Source organism: Peromyscus eremicus, chromosome X (assembly GCF_949786415.1).
Source record: "Peromyscus eremicus chromosome X, PerEre_H2_v1, whole genome shotgun sequence".
Lineage (NCBI taxonomy): Eukaryota > Metazoa > Chordata > Mammalia > Rodentia > Cricetidae > Peromyscus > Peromyscus eremicus.
The window spans coordinates 131,812,306-131,836,011 of NC_081439.1; the positions used below are offsets into that span (position 1 = coordinate 131,812,306).

At 47.5% G+C, this 23,706-nt stretch overlaps 1 protein-coding gene across 1 annotated transcript in view; it reads right to left on the minus strand.

The window, feature by feature from the left end:
* Nucleotides 1-2,126: 2,126 nt before the first annotated feature.
* Pdzd4 (PDZ domain containing 4) overlaps nt 2,127-23,706 on the minus strand; it is a 29,486-nt gene continuing 7,906 nt past the window's right edge. The window contains exons 2-8 of the mRNA XM_059250282.1: nt 8,179-8,432; nt 7,097-7,187; nt 6,501-6,599; nt 5,156-5,218; nt 4,684-4,785; nt 4,412-4,522; nt 2,127-4,241 (exon numbers count right to left, since the gene is read on the minus strand). Of these exons, the coding sequence (XP_059106265.1) occupies nt 2,703-4,241; nt 4,412-4,522; nt 4,684-4,785; nt 5,156-5,218; nt 6,501-6,599; nt 7,097-7,187; nt 8,179-8,432 (2,259 nt within the window). The 3' untranslated portion in view covers nt 2,127-2,702. The remainder of the gene's footprint in view (nt 4,242-4,411; nt 4,523-4,683; nt 4,786-5,155; nt 5,219-6,500; nt 6,600-7,096; nt 7,188-8,178; nt 8,433-23,706) is intronic.

Below are 23,706 nucleotides of genomic sequence, written 5' to 3' on the forward strand. Positions count from 1 at the left end.
GGCCTTTACTGTACCTGTGATTGGGAATGGCATCTTCCCATGCAGAAAAGGCAAGGGCCTTTCCTAGTCTCCCCCAAATTCAGCAGTCAGAACCATTACAACCAGCCTCATCTTTACAGTGGCTCCTATGTTGGGGATGGTCAAAAGCACATGCAAGTGCTTTTGTGCTTTGCTTGCTTAGCACTGAGGCCCTGTCTTGCTGATGCTTTTGTAGTTGTCACATGTACCAGCTGCCCCAAGCACAGGGGAACATTCCTTCTGGACTCCACACCCTAACCATGCCATGTTGCTTCCTGGCCTGCTGCTGTTCACAATATCCAATTTAGTGCTGGATCTTTGAAGAGCAGCCTCCCATACTTATAGGAGTTCCTTCCTTAGTGAGGCCTCTGCTATGAGCGTGTAGAGCCTGTAAGACAGGCCAGGAAGCCCTGCTTGTACTCCATGTTATGTCTTTGCCCAGGTTTTAACACAAGCTGGACACCAGCCAGTTGAGTAGTGTTCCTTAGTACTATGGAAGGATAGCTGGGAAGAGGCTGGATGCCAAGCCCCAAGTAAACCCATCCTGCTGCATGCCTAAAGCTACTTTTCTAGTGCTATCTAGTCTCCATGATAGGTCATTGGAACAGCTGGCCACACCCTAGCACCTAGGTTTATGAAAGTGGTAAGGGTTCCTTGCTTAACCTCTGTGACAAACAGTGAAAAGGTTGGGTGTTGGCTGGGGGTGTAGAAGGTGTCAGAGCATATAAGCACAGTTTATGACCCAGGTTCATCCAAGCCAAGGGGTCTGCCATTCTCAGTTCTTGGGATGAGTCTGGGATGCACTAAGGGAGTAGTGCTAAGAGTCTGACAACAGTAGGTAAACAGCAGATTCAGGAAAGGCCAGAGCTAGAAGCAGTAGCTTCTCCCCTTGGCTGCTGAGGTTCAAATGACAAGTGACTTTTTTATGTTCTGACATCAGCCTGTAGTCAGTGAGTGGCAACAGCTATTGGCCAACCAGTTGCTCTTTCTGGTTCTGTCTCCACCACCTGGTCAGATGGCAATGATAGCTAAATGTGAAGTTGGTGTTCCAGGGTATCAGTAACCTAGTGCTGCCGGCCATCCTGATGCCACCTTTCCCCGAGCTAGCCAAGGCAGCATCAGTATCAGCCCACATCCTGGTCCTGAGACCCCACCACCAGAGACTAGGATGACTCCAGAGCTCGCAGTAGTCTCCTTCACTGGAAGTGGTAGAGAGCTGGAGACACCCCTAAAAGCATCTGGAGCCAGTATCTAGCCCTCTGCTCTCCCATTCCCGCCACTCCCTACAAGCCTCTTTCCCTTCCCTATTCACCAGCATGGTTGCAATGTACACTCCCATCCAGAGCTGTTGAGTGGCAGGGGGATGAGACTGTGTCCTTGTGACACAGCCTTCCCAGCAACAGGACTCGGCTTCTGGGAACGGGCCCTCAGATTTCCCACTCACATCCATCTTGGCATCTTGCCTACCACCAATTTGCTGTAGAAATCTGGGCATTTAGGAACTAATGAACTGACTCCCAGCACAAACAGCATGATGACAATGAACACAGGGAGCCCAATCAACAGAGTAAAAAGGCAGCTTGCTTTATTCTTGGGATGTAGGTAGGGAATAGGGGTATCCTGTAGCTTCCAATATGAGCTTCACCAAGCCAGAGAGGCATAAAACATGGCACATTCGAAAGTTGCATCGCTGAAAGAGGTTCTAGGCATCTCTCACTCAGCCCACCTTCCTTTTACTGGGTCCAGGCCTCCCAACTCCCACCAGATGTTCTCTAGGCTAGGTGAGGTCTTTTCCTGTTGCCCATTGGGTTTGGCTTCTCAAACCCCTGGACATCTAAGCTCCTTGATCAGGCCACTAAAAAGAGTGGCTCTGCTCCAAGTGGCATAGGCCAGGGGTCAGCAAATTCTTTTTGGATGGATACTGTGCCCATAATCCCTGTGATTTCACTCTCTTTCAGCCACTGGGGAAGGAGGTGGGCCTCACGGGTGCACTTTGAAAAGCCAACTCAGATCCTCCCTGCCACCCCTCAGAGTAAAGACCACCAGGACAGCTGCTTCCTATTCTTCCCCATCCCCTTCCTTTCCCTCCCACCCAACCCTCCCTCTTTTCCTCCCCCCAACCTCCTTCCCAGCCAGCATTTGGTGGGGTCCACCTTTGTCAGGCTGCCTGAAGGATCTGCCTACCCCTAGAGCAGGTCCACAAAACAGAAAACAACTATTGGCAAGCACAGAAAAGGAGAAAAACCACAAAATTTAGGGTTGCCTTTTTTCTACAAATAACTGCAGCTTCCAGGGGTGGGGAGAGGCTGTGCTCAGCAAGAAGCTGGACATTCTCTTGTGCTTAGGATAGTCTACCACACCTCTCTCTGCACTGACTTCCCTGTCTCCAAGAACACACCAAGAGCACTGTGTATGTATACAAATACGCACAAACACACAGTTGCCCTTTATGGGTATGCCCTCTATGCTGGCTGTTGGCATAGCTTCTTGGGGAAAAGGAAATAGGTGGTGGGAGAGAAGTGTCCCTTCTAGGAGCTTTCTATTACCAAAGGTCTGTGCACACATACAAATACAGGAGTGTACATGAGCACAGCGTACAAGCACACACATAGACACATACTAGATTCTAAGGGAGGGTGAGGGTTAGGCTTTCTAGACCTGGGCTGGGCTTCTGCTGGGGCAGCTCAGACAGTGGTAACAGAGAGCAGAGGGTTGTAGATCCTTTTTCCATCAGCTGAGCGGGCACCATGGGCCAGCATCTCTTGGATTGTGATCCAGTTGTCCAGGATCTTCTTGTTTCGCTTCTTCATGGTCTTACGGTGGCTCAGTGCGATGATGTTGAGCTCAGGCTTGCTGTCACCATTCTGTTGCTCCCTTAGACACTCCAGGCGGCTCTGCATCATGAACTCACGCCGCTTCCGTTGCTCCCGTGCTCGGATCAGGTGCTGCTTCCTCTCTTCCTTGCTCCAGTAACGGCCCATCTTCATTTCACTTACTGCATCATCATCAGTGGTCATGCCGCTGCGCTCCTCCCGGATCTTCAGGGCCCTAGCCTTCAGCAGCCGATCTCGCACAGGACGCTTAGCCACATAGCGGGTTCCATCACTTCGAACCTTCACTTTCCACTCCATTCGGGGTGCTTCAACAGCTGCAGCCACCACCCCACCCACCCGAGGACCACTAGCCAAGCTCAAGGAGCCATGGCCCAGATCCTCCAGGGTGCGTGGTGGAGCCAACTGCATACAGCTGTGGTAGTGCTCACTCTCCTGGCCACGATGACGCCTGGAGAGATAAGGGCTGCCTTCGGGGCCTACACGCTCCAGAGGAACACCTGTCTTGGTGCTGCGGCGGACACGCTCCTCTGTGTGCTGTCTACGGCCCACCTCAGGATCCCGAGAGAGTGATCGGAACTTGGCAGGGCTTCCTGGTGAAGGAGCCCCCTTGGGGTGGGTGGTGACAGGAGGGCCAGAAGGGGTTCGGTTCAAGTTGGAATTGCCAGCAGCAGATCGCTTCAGAGGCATCTCAGGCAGAGGCTCCACAAGCAATGGAGTGCTACGGCAGCTCTCCCCAGTGTTGTAGGCACTGGTGCTATCCTTGTCTGATTTCTCTGGCAGCTCAGAGATATCAGACAGTTCATGCTTTTTGGGCTCACTGGCTGCTAGGTCATAGAGGCTCTCCTCCTCCAGCAGCCAGGCCTTCATACAGCGCTCCCGCAACTGCTGCATCTTCTGTGCCCGCAAAATGTTGCGGCACTTGAACTCTAGGTGTCGAAGCTCCTCCTCCAGCATGGCCATCTCATGGCCTAGGCTTTCATTGCGGTTGACATCCAGGGCACTATTGCCACTGGAGGCCCGGGAGAAGAAGATGCCTAGCTGGTTGCCATTCTCCAGGTGGCACTTGATCTCCAGCAATTCCCGGTATCGTTCATACTCCTCATCAGTGAGCCCAGGCAGGTCAGCCCCTCCCAGTCCTGCCCCCTCGGCCAGCAGAGAGTCCATGCTGAAGTGGAAATCCCTGCTCTGCAGGGCATCCCCTTGCAGGCCAAACTTGCGCAGACTTCCAGGAGTGTTGGTGGTGCTAGGGGGCTCATCACCCAGCAGGTCATGTTCAGAGCTCTCTTCATTGCGGGTACTCTCATCAGTCCGGCCAACACCGCTGTCCAGCTCCTGGCTGTTGCTCAAGCCTGGGCCCCCATCAGGAGCCCCCTTTTCATCATTTCCAGTCTGGGACAGAAATGACAAACACAGTCAGTTTGGTTTTCACAAACAAGTGTGATGCAGGAGGACTAGAAAGAAGTTCATGGCCCAGGCTGGGAGACAATGTACACCTACAGTCCCTTTCTCCTTCCTCCCCTCTTGCCCTCCCCACTTAGCAGGCCTTCGTCCTTCCTCACCTGCTGGGCAGGGGGTGACTTCAGCTTCTGGGAACTAAGGTCCCCTTCATTCTCAGACCCAAAGTCATCTAGGAAGTCATCTCTGTCACTGTCTTTCCACCGCTTTGCTAGCTGCAGAGACAGACATGAGCTAGCCAACACTTTAAAGACTTCCCCAATGCCCCTCCACATTGCCCTAGGCCCATACTCTCAGTGAAATCTAACAGACTAGCAGCTTTCAAGACAGAAAGCCTGTGAGGGGCCCTGTCACCCTATCAGGTAGACACACACACCTGGCTCTCAGGCCGGGCCACCAGCAGGGAGATGTTGGTGTTCTCCTCCTGGCTCAGGATAGCCACTGCCTCCTCTCGGTTCTGGACATCCATTCCGTTAATCTGCAGAGGTCCAGGGTACAATCAATAAGAATGCTAGTGGAGGATTCTAACTGTACTAAGGATAGGCTCTTGAACTCTGGGAAGGCATAAAAAAGCAAAATGCATCAGGGGAAAGGATGGCCTGGCCTGTGTAAGAGCATGTGTGCTCAGAGAATGGGGGAACAGAAATACAGGGAAAAGAGGGCAGGGGGGTGCTGGCAGGGATACATGTGAGCCACTCAGGGCAGTTAAGCAGAACAGAGGTAAGATTTGGTCCAGGTTCCAGGGTAGAAGGCCAGATTTTCAGCAGAAAAGATCTAAGAATGGATCATGGAGAGAGAGGACAGGGCTGCCACAGGGCAGGCATGGCAACCTGATCTTGAGTGCTCACCTGGATGATTCGGTCTCCCTCACGGATCCGCCCGTCTTTGGCTGCAATGCTGTTGGGATTTACCTGCAGGACACATGCATCTTGGGGACTTGGGCACCTATGGTGTCCTTTTCAGTGCAAGTGGGTATGTGTGGGGTAGCCTCACCTTGGGGTGCTCCCAAGGCAAATGCCCAGGCTTGCTCACTTTCCCACCTCACCTCAAAGTAGCAGCTTCCAAGCTCTAGGAAGCAGGGGCGGGTCAGTGGGCCCAGGCAGTTTGCTCCCTCAGCTTAGGAGAAGCAGAATGACCAGAAGCAGCTCCCCAGCCACTACCCAACACTTCTATATTTTGCCTCTATTCCTTGCACTGCTATACTCTTGCATCAAAGCCTTTCTCTTTTTCAGTGCTAAGGAACCTAGAGCCTTGTGTATACTAGGGAAGCACTTTACCACTGAACTATACCCCCAACTTTTTTGAAGATTCATTTTATTTTAATTTTTTAATTTTTTTTGTATATATGTGCATGTGTGAGTATAGGTACTGGTAGAGTCCAGAAGAAGGTGTTGGATCCCCTGGAGCTGGAATTAGAGGTGATTGTAAGATATCCTATGTGGGTTCTGGGAATTGAAATCAGGTCCTCTGGAAGTAGAGTAAGAACCATCCTTCCAGAATACAGCCCCATACACCCCTCTTTAAAACAGTCTCATTATGTAGCTCTAGCTAACCTCAAGCTCACAAATCTACATGCCTTTGCCTCCTGAGTGCTGGGTTTAAAAACACAATTACCCATACCCAACTTGTTGTGTTTTTGAAATAGGGTCTCATGCAACTCAGGCTGACCTCAAATTCACAATGTAGCCAAGGGTGACATTGAACTCCTGACCCTCCCAAGTGCAGGGATTACAGAGGCATGAGCTACCCAATTCAGAGGCTTGCTTTTTTTTTTTTTTTTTTTTTTTTTGGCCAGGAGCTAGGTACTGGCATGTGGCTGGACACTTCTTCATACATCAAGTCTGGGATGTTCTGGGCAGTGGGATTTTTTCCATTTGGAAGGGTAGCTTTAGTAGGATAGTGCTAGTGGAGGGGCTGCTGCTGGATACATAGACATCTGCCAAAGGGAAGAAAGTGGGGAGAGAAGAGGTGGGGTGTTTAAGTCCTTGATGTCTGGGCACAGACAGGACTGTCTCCCTAGATATACTGAAACCATGCCCACCATGGCCTAAACACCCACAACCTACTGTAACCTATTGTTAGGCCTCTGGACAGCTCTAAAGTCTGGACAGGCGTTGTGGAGAGACCACAAAGCTCAGCTAGAACAGCTCTGGGGCTCTGTGTGCCACAGCCTGCCACAGCACCTCTCCATACCTCTCCAACGTAGATGCCCAGGTCCTCCTCATCATCTGTGCGGTAGCACACCATCAGGCCCAGCTTGTCTTGGTGGCTGTTTTTACACAGCTCCACCTCCTGCCACAGGGGTAGGGGAGGAAGTAGAGTTATAAAGAACTGAAGTGTATGAGAAGGGATGCCTGCAGACTTGGCTGCAGCCTTGGCCCAGACCCTAGTTCCTAGCACCCCCAGCACTCCTGTCTTTTGCTTCAATTACCTAAACTGAGTATATGCAGCCCCTGACTTTGAGGGCTACCCTCTCTTACCATCCTAAATGACGCAAGTGTTCAGTGGTTTCCCTACCAGGAAACACCCAAGACATAGGATGTACAGGATACATAGGACACAGACATGCGTGGGACACAGAGTCACCAACATAGACAGAAGGAACACACCACCTCACCCACACCCTCCCTGACTCAGGCCGCTCTCTACTGGGAAGGGTCACGAGGCCCAGCCACCAGGGGGCAGCAGGAGCCAAGCCTGGGCAGAGCCGCAGAAAGTGAGCCTGCTCAGACTCCAGCACACTGCAGGTTCTGGCTAGCCAGAACGGCCAGGCCAGCCAGTAGGCTCACCTCATACTCCAGCTCGTCCATTCGCTCTGCCTCCTGCGGGCCGCCCTCCATGAACTCCGCTGGATCATAATACTCATGGCTGATGGGGGGGCTGCCCAGGAGAAGGGGGGGTCAGATGGGCTATATGCTTCTTTAGCACCCCTAGCCCCAGCTCCAAGCTGGCCAGTCCCAGTGTAGTAAGCAGAGAACCCTGTTCTAGACATACTCTCTAGATAAGGTGGCCAAGCTGCTGCCTCTAGAACCCTCCTTCTGATCTATACAAATGCTATGGAAGGATCAGGAATGCTCCTCAAATAAGAGCTCACAGGGATCCATCCTAAGGACCTAGGTAGGCACACCTAGTTCTCCCCATCCCAACTCCTAGACCAGGGGCTGATTTCTCCAAAGCTCTAAGTGCCCAGGCTGCCTCTGGCACTGTTCCCACTCATGCAAAACCCTCAGGAGTTACCCTGGCCTTCTGCAGAGCAGACAAGCACCCCTCTGCCTCTAGGGAGGGGTTGTCCTCTTTGCTCCAAAGACTGACTACTCACTGCCCTCTGGCCTACCTCTCTGAACAAAAGAGTTCCCAGGACCACCTCCCTGAATCCCCCAGTGGAAGTAGCAGAATGAGTCAGTGCTGCTCGCATGGTCACAGCCACCAGGCCAGGATGAAAGGCCCTTCTTTTGAGAAGGCCAAAGAAAGAAGCCAAAGAGATGGAGGAAAATCAGAGCAGGTAGAAGAATGAGACAAAGGATGCAAGAAGATTCAAGGAGAGATGCTTGTAAGGAGGCAGAGAAGATAGGGCAGAAGAAGAAAGAGGATGGAGGAGCAGCCAAGTCCTGGGCACAGAGGCTCCCCCTTAGCCTTTTTGCCAGCAGGTGCCAAGCCTGAGGCCGGAGGCCTGGAGGTTTCTGAGCCCAAGTGCCACTGTCAGCTATAGAGGTCAAGGAGCCTGCTTCCTACTCAAGAGTGGCAACTGAGTTGGGTTTCCCCACCATAGCTAGAGCTGCAGCAAGCCACCTGTGGGTCACATGGGGACAACTGCCCCAGGTGGCGTGTCCTCTCTAGAGGCAGGGCCCAGGCCCTCCTGAGGGCAACTCACAGCTCAGAGAGGACGTACGGCTCCAAGATGCCCATGGGTGGGGTGGGCGGGCGCAGCTTGCCCAGTGCCATGATATGCTCGAAGGTGATGTCGGTCTGAGTGCCACTGTCCACCAGCTGAAGGTCATGGCAGGAGCTGTCCCCCCGCAGACGGGGGCTGCGTCTCAGCACCTGGATCACCAGGGGTTCTTTGGAGGCACGCAGGGCCTCTAGGGTTTGCTCCTGAGACAGCTTGGAGAGCTCCTTCCCGTTCACCTGTGGCAGAGATATGCCTCTGTGAGAACACTCATGAACCGGCTTCTCCCCTCTGGAGGTGAAGGCCAGCAGGACCCTGAGCTGCTAACCAGCACCCAGACCTGTTCAACCAAGGAATATGTTCTCCACCCAGCCCTGGCTACCCCTGGTGCCCTCCTTCCCAGGCAGACCCCATTCGTCAGCCTCCAACTCAGAGTTCTGAGTATTGTGACTCCCTCAAAGCCAGGTGACTAAGTATCTGTACAGGGTCTGAAAGTTCTGCCATCACCTTGAAACATCTGCAGTCCCTCCTCCACCAGGAACCATACAAAGTTCTCTGATCCTCCCATCAGGATCTGCCTCTCCTCTGGCAGCACTGACGCCAGAGCTAGCATCTAAAAAAACCCAGAGTCCCTTGATGATGACTGAGACAAACTAGCCAACTTCAGTGAGTGTCAATTTGTGCTTACCCAACACTAGGGTCAGAGGACGACCGAGTACAGCAAAGCAATGAACACAGGGAAGGAGAAATGAAGAAAACAGTAAAATGTATAAGGAAATGGGCTGTTCCTTCTGATGACAACTGACTTGCTTAAGAGGGAGAGACTCCCAACATTAAAAAAAAAAAAAAAATACAAGTGTCCTAAAAGAGGTGCCAAATGGTGAATCTTACAAGGCCAGCACAATTTCCTGGGCACTTGCTATGTACCAGGTTGCAGGCAGGGCTCCTAAAATGAGTACTCACGAAATCCAAAGCCCTGACAACTTTAAGGGAGATACAAATATTGCCTCTGTTGTGCAGATGAGGAAAATGAGGCACAACCAGGTGAACAAACTGAATCAAGGAAAGCCTATACAGTGGCCAGAATGAAGGGCAAAGGAAGATAAGGCAGAAGTAGGGGACTGGGAACAGCTAGGTGGGAAGAGGAGAAGGATGGGCAGGAGGTGGGGGTGCAGGGGGTGGTCTTTCAGAGAGAAGCAGGCTGAGACCCTGGCAGGGAAAGGAAGGAAGCCCATCACTGGGTGGGCAAGTAGGCAGGCAGCCCCAGCTGGGTGTTGAGCAAATACCTCTTAGTAGAAGGCTGCCCTCAGCCCAGCCACAGTCTGTTAACTTCTGGAGCAGTTTGCTTTACTCCTTAGGTCTTCCTTTGATATGAGACAAAAAAAAAGCGATGGGACATAACAAACAGATTCAAGGTACTTGTCAAAGGCCAGCAAGGGAAGCAGGAAGCAGTTTCTGGATGTGGCAATTGCTGAAAAACCTTTCTAGACTGAGCAAGACCATACCCATTGTTCCTCACTGAGATGAGCTTACTGGCATGGAGCCAGCCATCACCCCCACATAGAGGAGAGGTAGGCAGCATCCTTGAGTAGGTGCAGTGAAAGTGATGGGCCAAAAATAGAGGTGACACTTGAGAGGCTGGAGAGGATCACTGTGAGTTTGAGGCCAGCTTGACATACATAGCAAAACCCTAAATCCTACCCCACACAAAAACAAGAGCTGGATATTGTGGCTTGTGCCTTTCATACAAGACCTCAGAAAAAGGAGGCCAAGAGGCAGGAAGATCAGAAGTTCAAAGTCACCCTTAGCTAAATAACAAACCAGCATGGGTTACAAGAGACCCTGTCAGACATAGAGAGAAAGAAGGAGGAAGAGGGAGGGAAGAGGAAGAAAGAAAACAAAACAGGTGAGAAGTACTTTCAAGGAATCAGAAGTCCCTTAGCTATGGCTGTGGCTCCATGCAGTTGCAGAAAATGCAGTTGTGAGTCCTCTTCTTTGCCTAGTTGCCCCAATATTTTCAAATCCACAAATACCCTGTGTCATGCACTCATAGGATCAGCACATGCCTGTTTCTCACAGAGATGCCAAATTAGACTGCACATTTGTGCTGGTATATGCAACATGACAGCTTAGCCCTACAACATGAGCCGTCTGAAAGAAGTCCAAGCTGTCTTCTGGGACCCCTCTCACTCAGAAACATCTTCCATTTTCTGTGAACCCATGTAGCCCAAACAGCCTTGTGTTATTTCATTATGTCCTTGTAGATAGGTTATAATATCTCCTTTCTCCCCTGAACTTTCTTTTTTTTTTTAATTTTGTTTTTGTTGTTTCTGAGACAGGGCTTCTCTGTGTAGCCCTGACTGTCCTGGAATTCTCTATAGACCAGGTTGGCCTTGAACTCACAGAGATCCGCCTGTCTCTGCCTCCCAAGTGCTGGGATTAAAGGAGTATGCCACCACTGCATGGATTCTTTTGGTTTCCCTTCTGGATTTTCATGTTCTAAAAGGTGCTTTATGAAAACCTCCATTTTTGTTGTGGGTTTTGCCTGTAATCCCAGAATTTGGGAGGTGAAAGAAGGAAAATCAAGAGTTTGATGTCAACTGGGCTACATGTGGCCCTATCTCAAAAAAAAAAAAAAAAAAAAAGCCCCAAACATCAAAAATCCCATTTTCTGTGAATATAAGAGAAACACCAGTCCATTGTAGAACATTTTTAAAACTACAGAAAACCAAAATTGCTTGTGATTTCAGGGATGTATGTAATGCTGTAACCCTGTGGACATACTTCCTGCCAGTCTTTTCTCTGTGTTTATTATAAGGTAGGGGCAGATCCTTCAAACCCTACTGGCCTTGTCCCTACTATATAGTAAGAAGACCATTTCCAATTTTTTGATATAAAGAATACAGCAGCTGGGTGGTGATAGCACACTCAGGAGGCATAGGCAGGTAGATCTCTGTGAGTTCGAGGCCAGCCTGGTCTACAGAGTGAGTTCCAGGACAGCAAGGGCTGTGAAACAGAGAAACCCCGCCTTGAAAAACAAAACAAAACAAAACAAACAACAACAAAAAAGAATTGGTGGGGCTGGAGAGATGGCTCAGAGGTTAAGAGCACTGCCTGTTCTTCCAGAGGTCCTGAGTTCAATTCCCAGCAACCATATGGTGGCTCACAACCATCTATAATGTGATCTGGTGCCCTCTTCTGGCGTGCAGGCATGCATGCAGATAAAACACTGTATACATAAATAAATAAATCTTTAAAAAAAAAAAAAAAAAAAGAATTGGTGTATTTTTCATGTATCTGTGTAATCTGTGGTTATCACACTAGATAAGTCTTTCCTGAAATGGAATTACTGGAACATCTTTAATGGAAATAGCTTCTCTCAAGCAAGACATTTCTAGAATAGTATTTCTAAAAAATCAGATGGAGCTGGGTGTGGTGGCACACTCAGCACTCAGGAGGCAGAGGAATCAGGAATTCAAGGTCAGCCTCCTCTATATGGAGGATTAGAGATCAGCCTGGGCTACATGAGATTCTAACAAACAACAACAAAACAAAAGGAAGTGGGGGAGGAGTAGGGAAATAGGGGAGTAGGGAGGGAGAGAGGGAGAAAGACAAGGGGAGGGGAGGGCCAGAAAAGCAGTCTACTGTAGAGGCCACAGTTAGCCAGGCAGACTGGGGAAGGGGCTATATACACAGGGCACTAGCCAAGGTGTGTGTCAGGAAAGGCCTTTGACAAGGATGTGAGGAATTGCCTCCCTTGAAGTGGCTGGAGTCAGCTGTTAAAAACAGACATTAATATCAGCATTGTGACTGAGAAACTTCCAAATGAATGAATGGAATTAGAAACAAAGGCAATAAAGACTAAACCTCCTGGTTCTCTAATTGCTTTACTACACTTTACTGTCAACCGTGTGCTTGGCATTATTTCCATTTTGTGTGTCTGGAAGTAAACACTTGATGGTGTGTGGCTGCACATTTCTTTACTCTGCTCAGTGGTGGCTCATAGTAGTGGCTTTAAATGAGCTATAGTAGAGAGTTTACACCAGGAAATCAGCCAGTGCTCCAGCTCACTACTTAGTTTTGTTTTGTAACATCTACTAACTCATCACTACTCTTAAGTGGAAACAAAGAGACAGAAGAGGTCAGAGATGATCTGGAAGTTTCTGTATGGAAGGAGTTACCCTGAAAATCCCAGGGCAGGAAGACAAGCACAAGCACAGGGTGGGATGTTCAGGTGACACAGAACTGTAGGAATGCCTTTCTCCCTGGAATCATTAAGTTACCCAGCAGCTGCGTTACTATGGAAACCAGGCTCAGGCACTGGGAAGAGCTTGCAGGGCAGGCAGGTGGGGGCTGGGAACAGTCTTAGTACTTCAGAAAAGGAGCCATCAGAGAGACTGCCTGTAACTGGCCAGAGGGCTCTCCTGGCCCAAGTGGTGGCCACACCCCTCAGACTCCTCTCCCTCTTCAGGTCATGGTGATTCTCAAGAACTGGTAAAGGTAGATAGGACAGAGAAGTAAATCCTTCTAGAGCAGGTAAAGATTCCCAATAAGATGGAAATACATGAGGCACTGCACAAAGCCACGTGGGACCAGGTACATGGCCAAAGACAACAGCAGCTCTGATCCTGAATGGAACCCTGCCTACCTGGTCCCCAACTGTTATGAGGCATTTCTGACCTTCAGACTACTATTCTGTAAAAGGCATTCAGGCCTAGGCACGTAGCTCAGTGGTAGAACATTGGCTTAGCATGCACAAGGCTCTAGGTTCTATTTCCAGGACTGGGAAAAAAAATGGCCATCAGCCTCCCCTTCAATTCATACAGGCAGTAGTGTCTAAATGCTGGGACTCAGCTATAAGACACTCAGGATGCCCTCTGCACTTACATATCCCTTGCTGTCACCTATTACAAGCTCCAAAAAATCCAAACAGACCAGAGATGTAATTGGAGCAAGGCAAACACCACCCTGCCTTAGTGATCACACAGCACTAAGAAAACAAAACTCAGTAGCTACTTAGCAAAGGACATCAAAGGACAACAAAGCCATCCAGGGGAAAGGTGGCCCAAACCAGCCCAGTACTGGATGAAAAGGATGCCTGTTAGGATTGTTGGGACTGGGGACACCAAACCACTAAGAGCATGTTTATGTGTTGCAATATATTTGATTATACTGTGTAAAGATGTATCACTGGCTGGGCAGTGTGGTGGTATTATGTTCCCCAAAATATTGTGCACCCTAATAAACTTATCTGGGGTCAGAGAAGAGAACAGCTACTATATTAAACACAGAGGATAGGCAGTGGTAGCACACGTCTTTAATCCTAGCATTCCAGAGACAGAAATCCCTCTGGATCTCTGTGAGTTCAAGGCCGCATTGGAAACAGCCAGGCATGGTGACTCACGCCTTTAATCCCAGGAAGTGAGCCTTTAATCCTAGGGAGTGATGACAGAAAACAGAAAGGTATATAAGGCGTGAAAACCAGGAACTAGAAGCTTTTGGCTGGTTAAGCTTTTAGGCTTTTAGCAGCAGTTCAGCTGAGACTGATTAGGATGAGGACTCAGAGGCTTCCAGTCTGAGGAAACAGGATCAGCTGAGGAATTGGCAAGGTGAGGTGGCTGTGGCTTGTTCTGCTTGTCTGGTCTTCCAGCGTTCACTCCAATACCTGGCTCCAGGTTTGTTTTTATTAATAAGAACTTTGAAGATTCATGCTATAGGGCAGTAGTGGCACACGCCTTTAAGCCCAGCACTGGGGAGGCAGAAGCAGGCAGATCTCTGTGAGTTCGAAGCCAGCCTGGTCTACAAAGCGAGTTCCAAGACAGCTAGGGCTGTTACACAGAGAAACTCTGTGTTGAAAAATAAACAAACAATACAAAACAAAGATATGTCACTGTGACTGGTTTAATGAAAAGCTGAACAGCCAATAGCTAGGCAGGATTTCCAGGCACAGAGGACGCTGTGAAGACGAAGGGTGGAGTCTCGAGGAGATGTGGAGGAAGCATGACATGTAGGAGATGAGGTAACAAGCTATGAGTCATGTGGCAGCATATAAATTAATAGAAATAGGTTTCTCTAAGTTATAAGAGCTAGTTAGAAACAAGCCTAAGCTATTGGCCAAGCTTTCCTAATTAATAAGAAGTCTCCGAGTCATGATTTGGAAGCTGGCTGGTGGGACAAAGAAAGACTCACAACATGTATGCACCAACTAAAAGCACATTCTGGATTGCAGCATGTGTGTTCTAGACTAAGGGCATTTATATCCTGGTAACAGTAGCCAAACAAGTTGGTCATCGGTAAAGAGGTACAGTACACAGGAAGGAGTTGTTCACCTTATGGAAGAGCATGTTTCTTTTTGTAGGGGACTTAAGACATAATCTCACTAAGTTATTCAGACTGGCCTCTAGCCTAGAAATCTCTTTCTCTTCCTGCCACTACCAATTACTACAGGTACCCACCACCACCTGATTCACACTTGCTTCTTTTAAAGGCATCAGCAGTAGAAAACCTGCATGAAAATCACTACACAGAAACCCCTCTGGGAGAAAGATCAAGGGTAGTTCATGGGCAGTTTGAGATCTGCCATGAATACCTTCATTAAAGAACAAGTGTGGAGGGAGCTGGAGAGATGGCTCAGAGGTTAAGAGCACTGACTGCTCTTCCAGAGGTCCTAAGTTCAATTCCCAGCAACCACATGGTGGCCACAACCATCTGTAATGAGATCTGGTGCCCTCTTCTGGCCTGCTGTCATATATGCTGTATACATAATAAAAAAAAATAAAATCTTTAGCCAGGCGGTGGTGGTGCACGCCTTTAATCCCAGCACTCCGGAGGCAGATCTCTGTGAGTTTGAGGCCAGCCTGGGCTACCAAGTGAGTTCCAGGAAAAGCACAAAGCTACACAGAGAAACCTTGTCTCGAAAAACCAAAAAAAAAAAAAGAAAAAAAGAAAGTGTAAATTGAAATAAAAGCATTTTCCTTTTTATCATAGCAATAAAACCCTAAGAAAAACACATTAAGAAAAAATGCTGGGGCTCAGCGGTAGTGGCACACATCTTTGATCCCAGCACTCAAGAGGCAGAGGCAAGACCCATCCTGAGTTTGAGGCCAGCCTGGTGTATAGTTCTAGGACTTCCAGGACTACACAGAGAAACCCTGTCTTGAAAAACTGGGGGGAAAAAAAAGAAAGAAAAGACAAATGCTGGGTACCAGGCATAGTGGTACACACCTTTAATCTCAGCACTTGGGAGGAAGAGGCAAGTGGATTGCTGTAAATTCAAGGTCAACCTAGTATATATATACTGTATGTATATATATATATATATATATATATATATATATATATATATATATCAAGTGCCAGGGCTGTATAGTGAGGTTCTGACTTAGAGAGGAGAGAAGGAGGAGGAGAGGGAGAGAAGAGAAAGGGGAGAGAAAGGGAGAGAGAGAGAAATGCTAAATGATAGAAGGTGCACATTTGTAATCCCTGAGCTGAAGAGGTAGGACAGGAGGATGCCTGGGGCTCACTGGCCAGCTAGCCTAGCTGAATTAATCAGTTGAGTATCAAGCCAGATGAAACCCTGTCTCAAAAACCAAAGTGGAGGGCTATAGAGATGGCTCAGTGGTTAAGAGCACTGGCTGCTCTTCCAGAGGACGAGGGTTTGATTCCTAGCACCCACATGGCAGCTCACAACCATCTGAAACTCCAGTCCCAGAGGATCCAACACCCCTTTCTGGCCTCCACAGACATTACATACATGTGATGCACAAAAAGATATAATACATGAAGGCAAAGCACTTACACAAATAAAATTTGAAACAAAACAAAAACCAAGGTGGAAAGCCAGACACAGTGGCATGCTCCTATAATCCCAGCAATGGAGGAGGAGGCAAGAGCATCAAGAGTTTAACATTATCCTCAGTCACATAAGAGTTAATGCCAAGCTGGGCAGTGGTGATACACACCTTCCAGCACTCAGGAGGCAAAAGCCAGTGGATTGGACAGCTGAGGCTGCAGAGAAACCCTGTCTTGAAAAATAAACAACAACAACAACAAAAGAAAGATAAAAGAAAAAAAAAAGGTGAAAGAAAGCTGGGGAGATGAATCTGAAAGTATGAGATTCTAAGGTCAAATTACCAGTACCCATGTAAAAAAGCATGTGCCTATAGCCCCAGAATTGAGGCCTGAGAAAGGTAGATCCTGGAAGATCATTGCCTGGTTCACTGAAAGTTGAAGTGATAGAAGAATACATCTGGCATCCTCCTCTGGCCTCAACATGCATGCAAACAAACACAAACACCTGTACACACATACATATAACTAACAGTAACACTAACACACACACACACACACACACACACACACACACACACACACACACACACACGGTGCATACACCACAAATCACTTAAAATTTTTAAAAAAAGGTAGGGCCTGGGAGTTGGCTCAGTAGGTGTAATGGCTAGTCTTGGTTGTTAGTTTGACTACATCTGGATGGATCATTTGAAGTGGGAAGACCCACACTAAACCTGGGCCATACCTTCTGGTGGCAGCCCACATAAAAGGATATAAACAAAAGAAGCTTTTTTTTCCTTGTCACCTGATTTCTCTCACACTCGTTGGCAAGTTGTTAGGGCATTCCTTTGCTGGTATTAGAATCTACTTCTTCAAAATTCTAGCTGCTCTCTAGGACTTCCCTGGGACCACAAAACAAACAAACAAACAAAAAAACAAAAAACAAAAAAACAGCAGCAGTTTTGGAATGGATCCAGGTCTAGGATGGAACCTGAGAAGCGACCCAAGCCCTTTGGAGGTGCTGAGAAGGTTGTGAGTGAATCCCCAACATTGGACAATAAATTATTTACAGTTAGAAGTTTGGTTTTGCTCTGTTCAGATTGTGACTGTGCCATTGCTTATTTTTTATTATACAGGGGCCCACAGTTGAGCAACTTTAAATAAAGAGACTGGATATTTTAGAGAAACTTTGAAAGAGATTTTGGATGCTTTAAAGAGACTGAACTTTTATTTATTTTTGGTTTGAGACCAGGCTTCTTTGTGTAGCCCTGGTGTACCCTCTGTAGACCAGACTGGCATCAAACCTTCTGACTCCTGAGTGTTAGGATTAAGGGATTAAAGTTGTGCACTACCACGACCAGCAAAACTGAACTTTTAAAGTGCTTAAATTTTCAAAGACTGTGGGACTTTTTTTTACAATGATTATTTTTTAATTTTATGTGCATTAGTGTTTTGCCTGCATGTATGTCTGTGTAAAGGTGTCAAATCCCCTGGAATTGTAGTTACAGATATTTGTGAGCTGCTATGTGGGTGCTGGGAATTGAACCCAGGTTCCCAGAAGAGAGGCCAATGCTCATAACCACTGAGCCATCTCTCCAGCCCTAATTATGGGGCTTTTAAAGTTTGGAATGTATTTTATATTGAGATGTTGATGCTGATATGAGATCTTGGAGATATATAAAAAAGAAAAGTTATGGCTTAATAAATGACTCCATAAGATTTCCCTGTAAGCAAATCTGTGGGATATCATCTTGGATTAATAATTGATGTGGGAGGGGCCCAGACCATTAATGGGTGATACCATTAGTCCTGGGCAGATAGTCCTGGGTTGTATAAGAAAGCAGGCTGAACAGCTGGGAGGTGGTAGCCCACACCTTTAATCCCAGCAATCTGGAGGCAGAGGCAAGAGGGATATCTGAGTTTGAGGCCACCCTGAAATACATGAAATCCTGTCTCAAAGAAAAAAATTCAACATTAGAAAAGGTTTCTGGACTGAAAGCGTAGTTTAGCAACAGATCAACTACCTAGTAGCATCTCTATTACTTGGTGGGTGGGGTGGGGTTAAAAATTATTTTCTTCATCAAATCCAAGCCTGTACCACCTTTGGAGCAATCTGAGAAGAATCTACTTTGTTTCCAGTATTAGAAAAATGGCACTTACTGAGGAGACTATTGGCAGAAAACAAATAAAAATGTTTCCTTTATCAAGTACAACCTACCTACTTTGTAACAATCCAGAATACTTTATCTCTGAACACTTCCTATACCTCCAAAGCCAGTCCAGTTGCCAATATGACTCATCTTTGCTGGCATTCCCCAAGGCCTACATTGCAGTCAAATACAAGTCTCAAGGTTGTTCACACCAGCTGCTCCTTCATTCTGCACTAGCACCACTGCTTTTGTGCGCAATCACAACATCTTTTTTGAAACAATAGAAGTACCCAAAGCACCACACACAGGATATATCATCTCAAAGACCTGTACTGAAGTCCACAAGCAATTGCCGCCCAATTGCTGGCCTGAGACTTTGTTTCCTCTGGATACATCATCTTTAGCATCCAGGTCTGCTTATTTCCTGATTTGTTGCTGAGTTTGGAACCCTTGGCTGGGACAGGGGTCCCAAGCCCAGTGGCCATCTCCAGATATCATGGCACTGGGCACTCCTCATTCCAGCCTGACTCAGTATCCCCTCCAGACATACAGCCAACAAAATTTTACCTCAAAGTATAAAAATAGTCAACCTTCTATAAATTAACTAGAAGGGAATTAACTTTAAGAAAAGGCAACTAGCCGGGCGGTGGTGGCGCACGCCTTTAATCCCAGCACTTGGGAGGCAGAGGCAGGCGGATCTCTGTGAGTTCGAGGCCAGCCTGGGCTACCAAGTGAGTTCCAGGAGAGGCGCAAAGCTACACAGAGAAACCCTGTCTTGAAAAACCAAAAAAAAAAAAAAAAAAAAAAAAAGAAAAGAAAAGAAAAAAGAAAAGGCAACTATTCTTCAAATTTAATTACAAAGATATTTGATGTAGTGTTATTATTGTGGTAGAATACACCTAACATAAAATTAACCACCTTTAAATATACAACCAAACTGAATATAGTGGCACATGCATTTAGTTCCAGCATTTGAAAAGCACAGGCAGGCAGATCTCTTAAACTTCAAAGACAGCCTGGTCCAGGCCAGCCAGAAGTACACAGGTGAGACCCAGTCTCAAAAAATGAAAAAAAAAATTTTTTTTAAATTAAATACACAACCAATAAATGTTTAGTGCATCTATAATGCTACACAGCTACGCGCATAACCCAATACTATTATTTTAAATTACCTAGAGCAAATTGTTTTTATTTTAAGGCAGGGTCTTGGTTGTTCAGGCTGGCCTTGAACTCTTGAACTCCTTGTCCTGTCTCCACCTTTCCAATGCTGAGATTATGGGTGGGTATCTGCTTTGTAAATGAAGGATATGTGAGGAAAATGGGGTCCCAGATGTGTCATCTCCAGTGTCCTGTCAGAGGCACTTAGACTAGGCATCTTGTGTTGAGAGTAGCTCATAGTCCCAGGGGCAAAGCACTGGTGATTCCTGGTAGAAGCCTGGAAACTAGGAAGAGGGGGGAGGAGTTCTGCTCCAACTCTAGACTAAAAGGAAAAAAGTTGAAAGGTAATGCAAAAGAGTAGCAGCTGCTTCTCTGTGGGGGTGGAGGACTTGAAACACAGTCCCTACCCCATGCTCAAGAATATAATTGGGTCGAGTGGTAGTGGTGCACACCTTTCTCTCTCTCTCTCTCTCTCTTTTTGGTTTTTTGAGACAGGGTTTCTCTGTGTAGCTTTGCGCCTTTCCTGGATCTTGCTCTGTAGACCAGGCTGGCCTCGAACTCACAGAGATCCGCCTGCCTCTGCCTCCAGAGTGCTAGGATTAAAGGCATGCGCCACCGCCGGGCGCTATGGGAGCCAGAGACAGGCGGATCTTTGTGAGTTCGAGGCCAGCCTGGTCTACAGAGCTAATTCCTAGACAGCCAAGGCTACACAGAGAAACTGTCTCAAAACAAAACAAAACAAAACAAAAATATAAATTGGAAGGTGATGGGAGGGAACAGGCAGAGCTACATCCAACAGTACATGGCAAATGGGACCCCTGCATACATGGGACCAACCACTAAATAAATTGCAATCCATGCAAAGTGGATTATTGTTCTATCACAAAATGGAAAAATGAACCTGGTGAGATGCCTGAACATGGATGGACCTTAAAAATGGTTTATATTAAGCAATAGAAAGCAGACACAAAAGGCACATATTGTATGGCATTCCATTTAAGTGGAATGTCTCCATCAGGCAAATCCATGGGGACAGAAAACAGTGTAATGGTTGCCAGGAGCTGAAGGAAGGTGAGTGGGGAGTGGCAGTTTAATGGGTCTCAGTTCTCTTTGGAGGCAATGAACACACTCTGGAACGCCAGTGTTAGTGGCTGAACATTGTGAATAGATGAAATGTCACTAATAGCACATTTTACATTATATGTACTTTACTACAATAAAAATGAAATCTGTTGCCAATGTCCACAGAGACCAGGGATGTCCTTACAAAAGAGAGGAATGCTGAGGGACAACTCCAGGGTTGGGGCTTAACGAGAAATTGAAATTCTTGCTTCTTTGTTTTCAGAAAGGATCCTACCTATAATATACTTTCTCTGTAACAGATATACCTTTTTAATTTTTTTTTTTTATTTTTGGTTTTTCAAGACAGGGTTTCTCTGTATAACCCTGGCTGTTCTGGAACTTGCTTTGTAGACCAGGCTGGCCTTGAACTCAGAGATCCACCTGCCTCTGCCTCCCAAGTGCTGGGATTAAAGGCGTGCCCCACCACCACCTGGTGCAGATATATCTTTAAACTCCTGTTCCTCTTTCCTTTGCCTTCTAAACACTGAGATTACAGGCTGTGTCACCGCATGTTTCCTTTGTTGCAGCTTGAAAGTCCTGAGACTGACAAACATCTCCAGCACATGGTTGGTTACATCTACAACTCAACAAGAGCCACCAACTTGAGAATCCTGTAACCACTGTTGCTGGGTTTTATTTTTTGTTTGTTTGTTTGTTTGTTTTATGTTTCTATTTGTTTGTTTTGTTTTTTTGAGACAGGGTTTCTCTGTGTTGCTCTGGCTGTCCTGGAACTCACTCTGCAGCCCAGGGTGGCCTGGAACTCAGAGGTCCACCTGCCTCTGTCTCCCAAGTGCTGGGATCAAAGGCATTCGCCACTAAGCCCAGCTATTGCTGGATTTAATTGCGAATGATTCTTGATTTGAAATCATGAGGAGGAGGTCATGAAGTGGAAGAATGAGTGGAGGACTTTGGGGCACCTTGACATTTGACTGGTTGGAAAGTAAAGTCATCATCAACAAAGAGCAAGAAACCAGACTTGGGAGGGGAACAAGATAGATGGAAAAGGAACTGGTGGTGTTGGGGGTGCAGACAGACCATAAAGATCAGTCTGAGTAGGCATAGTCTTCCTTGGAAGCTTTTTTTTTTTTTTTCTTTTTTTTTTTTTTGGTGTTTGCCAAGGCTTGGCGAGACCTAATCCTTGGAAGCTTTTACAGAGGTGGATGGGGGCAACTCAGGACACTTGCTCCCTTTGTTTTTGTTTTGGGTTTTCTTTTTGGAGGGGGTGGAGGGGGACTTTGCCGGGACGGGATGAATGCTAATGAGGATTAGTGGAGGAAAAAATTCTCAAAGCCAGAGTAGGGGAGGGGTGACGGTGGGGCCACGCGGTGGTGGCAGATATGCAGGAGCCCCAGGAGCGCTGACCCCGCCTTCTGGATCGGAAGCTGCAGACAAAGGGAGCGTGGTGGCGGCAGCAGAGGAGGAGGAGGCAAGGTGCCAGTAGGCACATGGAGGTGTCAACAGGACCCCCAGAACCGGTCCTCTCCGCCTCCCATCCCCCTCCCCGCACCCCCCCCCCCCCCCCGCCGGCGGTGCCAGAGTGTGTGACAAAACTGGACACCGTCTGCCGCGTTGTTTGGCCTGACCTCGTTGCACTCAGCGCTGGGATGCCTTCCTACTGGTCCCGGGTCTCCCGAAAAGAAAGGGGGAGGTGGGGCCAAGAGAAAAGAGCCCTACCTCAGGATATCCTGCAAGGCCTGAGATTTCCTATATGGCTTGAGAAATGGTCTTTGCACTCTCATGGATAACGCAAGGAGTAGCCAGTGAAACTACATCATTTCTAGGGAACCCAGGTGCCACTGTCAGTCTGCTTACCCCACTCTTCAGATGAGGAGTCTGAGGCTGGGGAAGAAAGAAACTGGAAGTTAGCCTCCAGCTCCCACCGACCTGCTGGCTATCAGTTCTGCTCTATGCCGTATACAGGGGATGTGCTGGAAGCAACTTCCAGACAGATATTATTAGGATGTCGCGGTGAGCTGATCAACAAAGTGAAAAGAAACCCCGAAGAAACACAGCAGGTCCTCAACATTCTGGGTTTATTCCTCACACACACACCCCGCCCCCCAGGGTCCAATAGAAAGTCCCCCATTTATGTTTTCCCAACACAGGGTTTCGAAAACTGTCAACTTCCAAGAAGAATAAACACCAGCATGTTCGCTTTACCCATAATGCACACCTGCTTTCACTTACTCATATTTGCACAAGCATTAGAAAACCCCAAACTTGCCTCTACTGGATGTGCCTCCCCATGGGAGGCCTTGCCTTCTTGTAGGAGGGAGTGGGGGGTTGGTGGGAAGGCTGAGGGGGGGGAGGAGGGAAGGGGGGATCTTTGATTGGTGTGTAAAATGAATGAAAATTTTTTTCTTAATTAAAAAAAGAAAGAAAACCCCAAACCATCACTCCATTCACCATATCATGCTATTTATCACGAATTCCACCTGGCCCAAAACTCTCCAATTGTACCATGATACCCTTATAATTTCTTCTAATCCTGGATCAAATCAAGGAGCACACATCACTTTTGCCCCTTGTCTACTTTAGTCTAAACAACCTATCCACTTTTTCTTTTTCACCTTTTATGACATGTGGCCCTTACAGAAGAATCTACAGTTGCTGATTTGTTCTCTATGATAAGATTCAGGTTAAATATTTTGGCAAGAGCACCGGCCACGTGATGACACAGTGTTTACACTTCTGCCTCACTGTATTCCAAGGTTGGAGATGCTCAGCTTCATCACATAGTCAAGGTAGTAGCTGCAAATAAGGCTCCCTTATAAAGGTACACTTTGTGACAGGGTCTTGCCATGAAGCTCAGGCTAGCCAGCCTCCTGCCTCTGCTTCCCCAATCTTGAGATTACACATGTGTATCACCATGCCTGGTATAAGGTGCACTTTCTCTTTCTTGTTCACAATAACAGGGGCTGACCCTTGCCTAAGTGAATTATTCCACTGGTGACTAAGAAATGCCTCAATTTCTAGCATGGACACAGCACACATTCCACCACATCTGCCAACCCGGGAAAGGGTGTGGCTGCTCATTCACTACTCCCAATCTCTCTATTGTCCTTTCTATCCACCTGTCCAGGGCTGGAAAGCAGAGGACAAGGGAATTGCATCTACAAGATCTTTTTGAGTATCTGGGGAAGTGGGTAACTTCAGAGTTGTCTGTATGTGCTAAAGGAATGTGGGTTTTGAAAAGAGTCAACTGCATATGACAGAGAAGAATAGATTGCACCCCTAAAGGCCTGATTTAGACAATGTCCTCTAGAAGTCCTGGATTTGTAATTTAATAGGT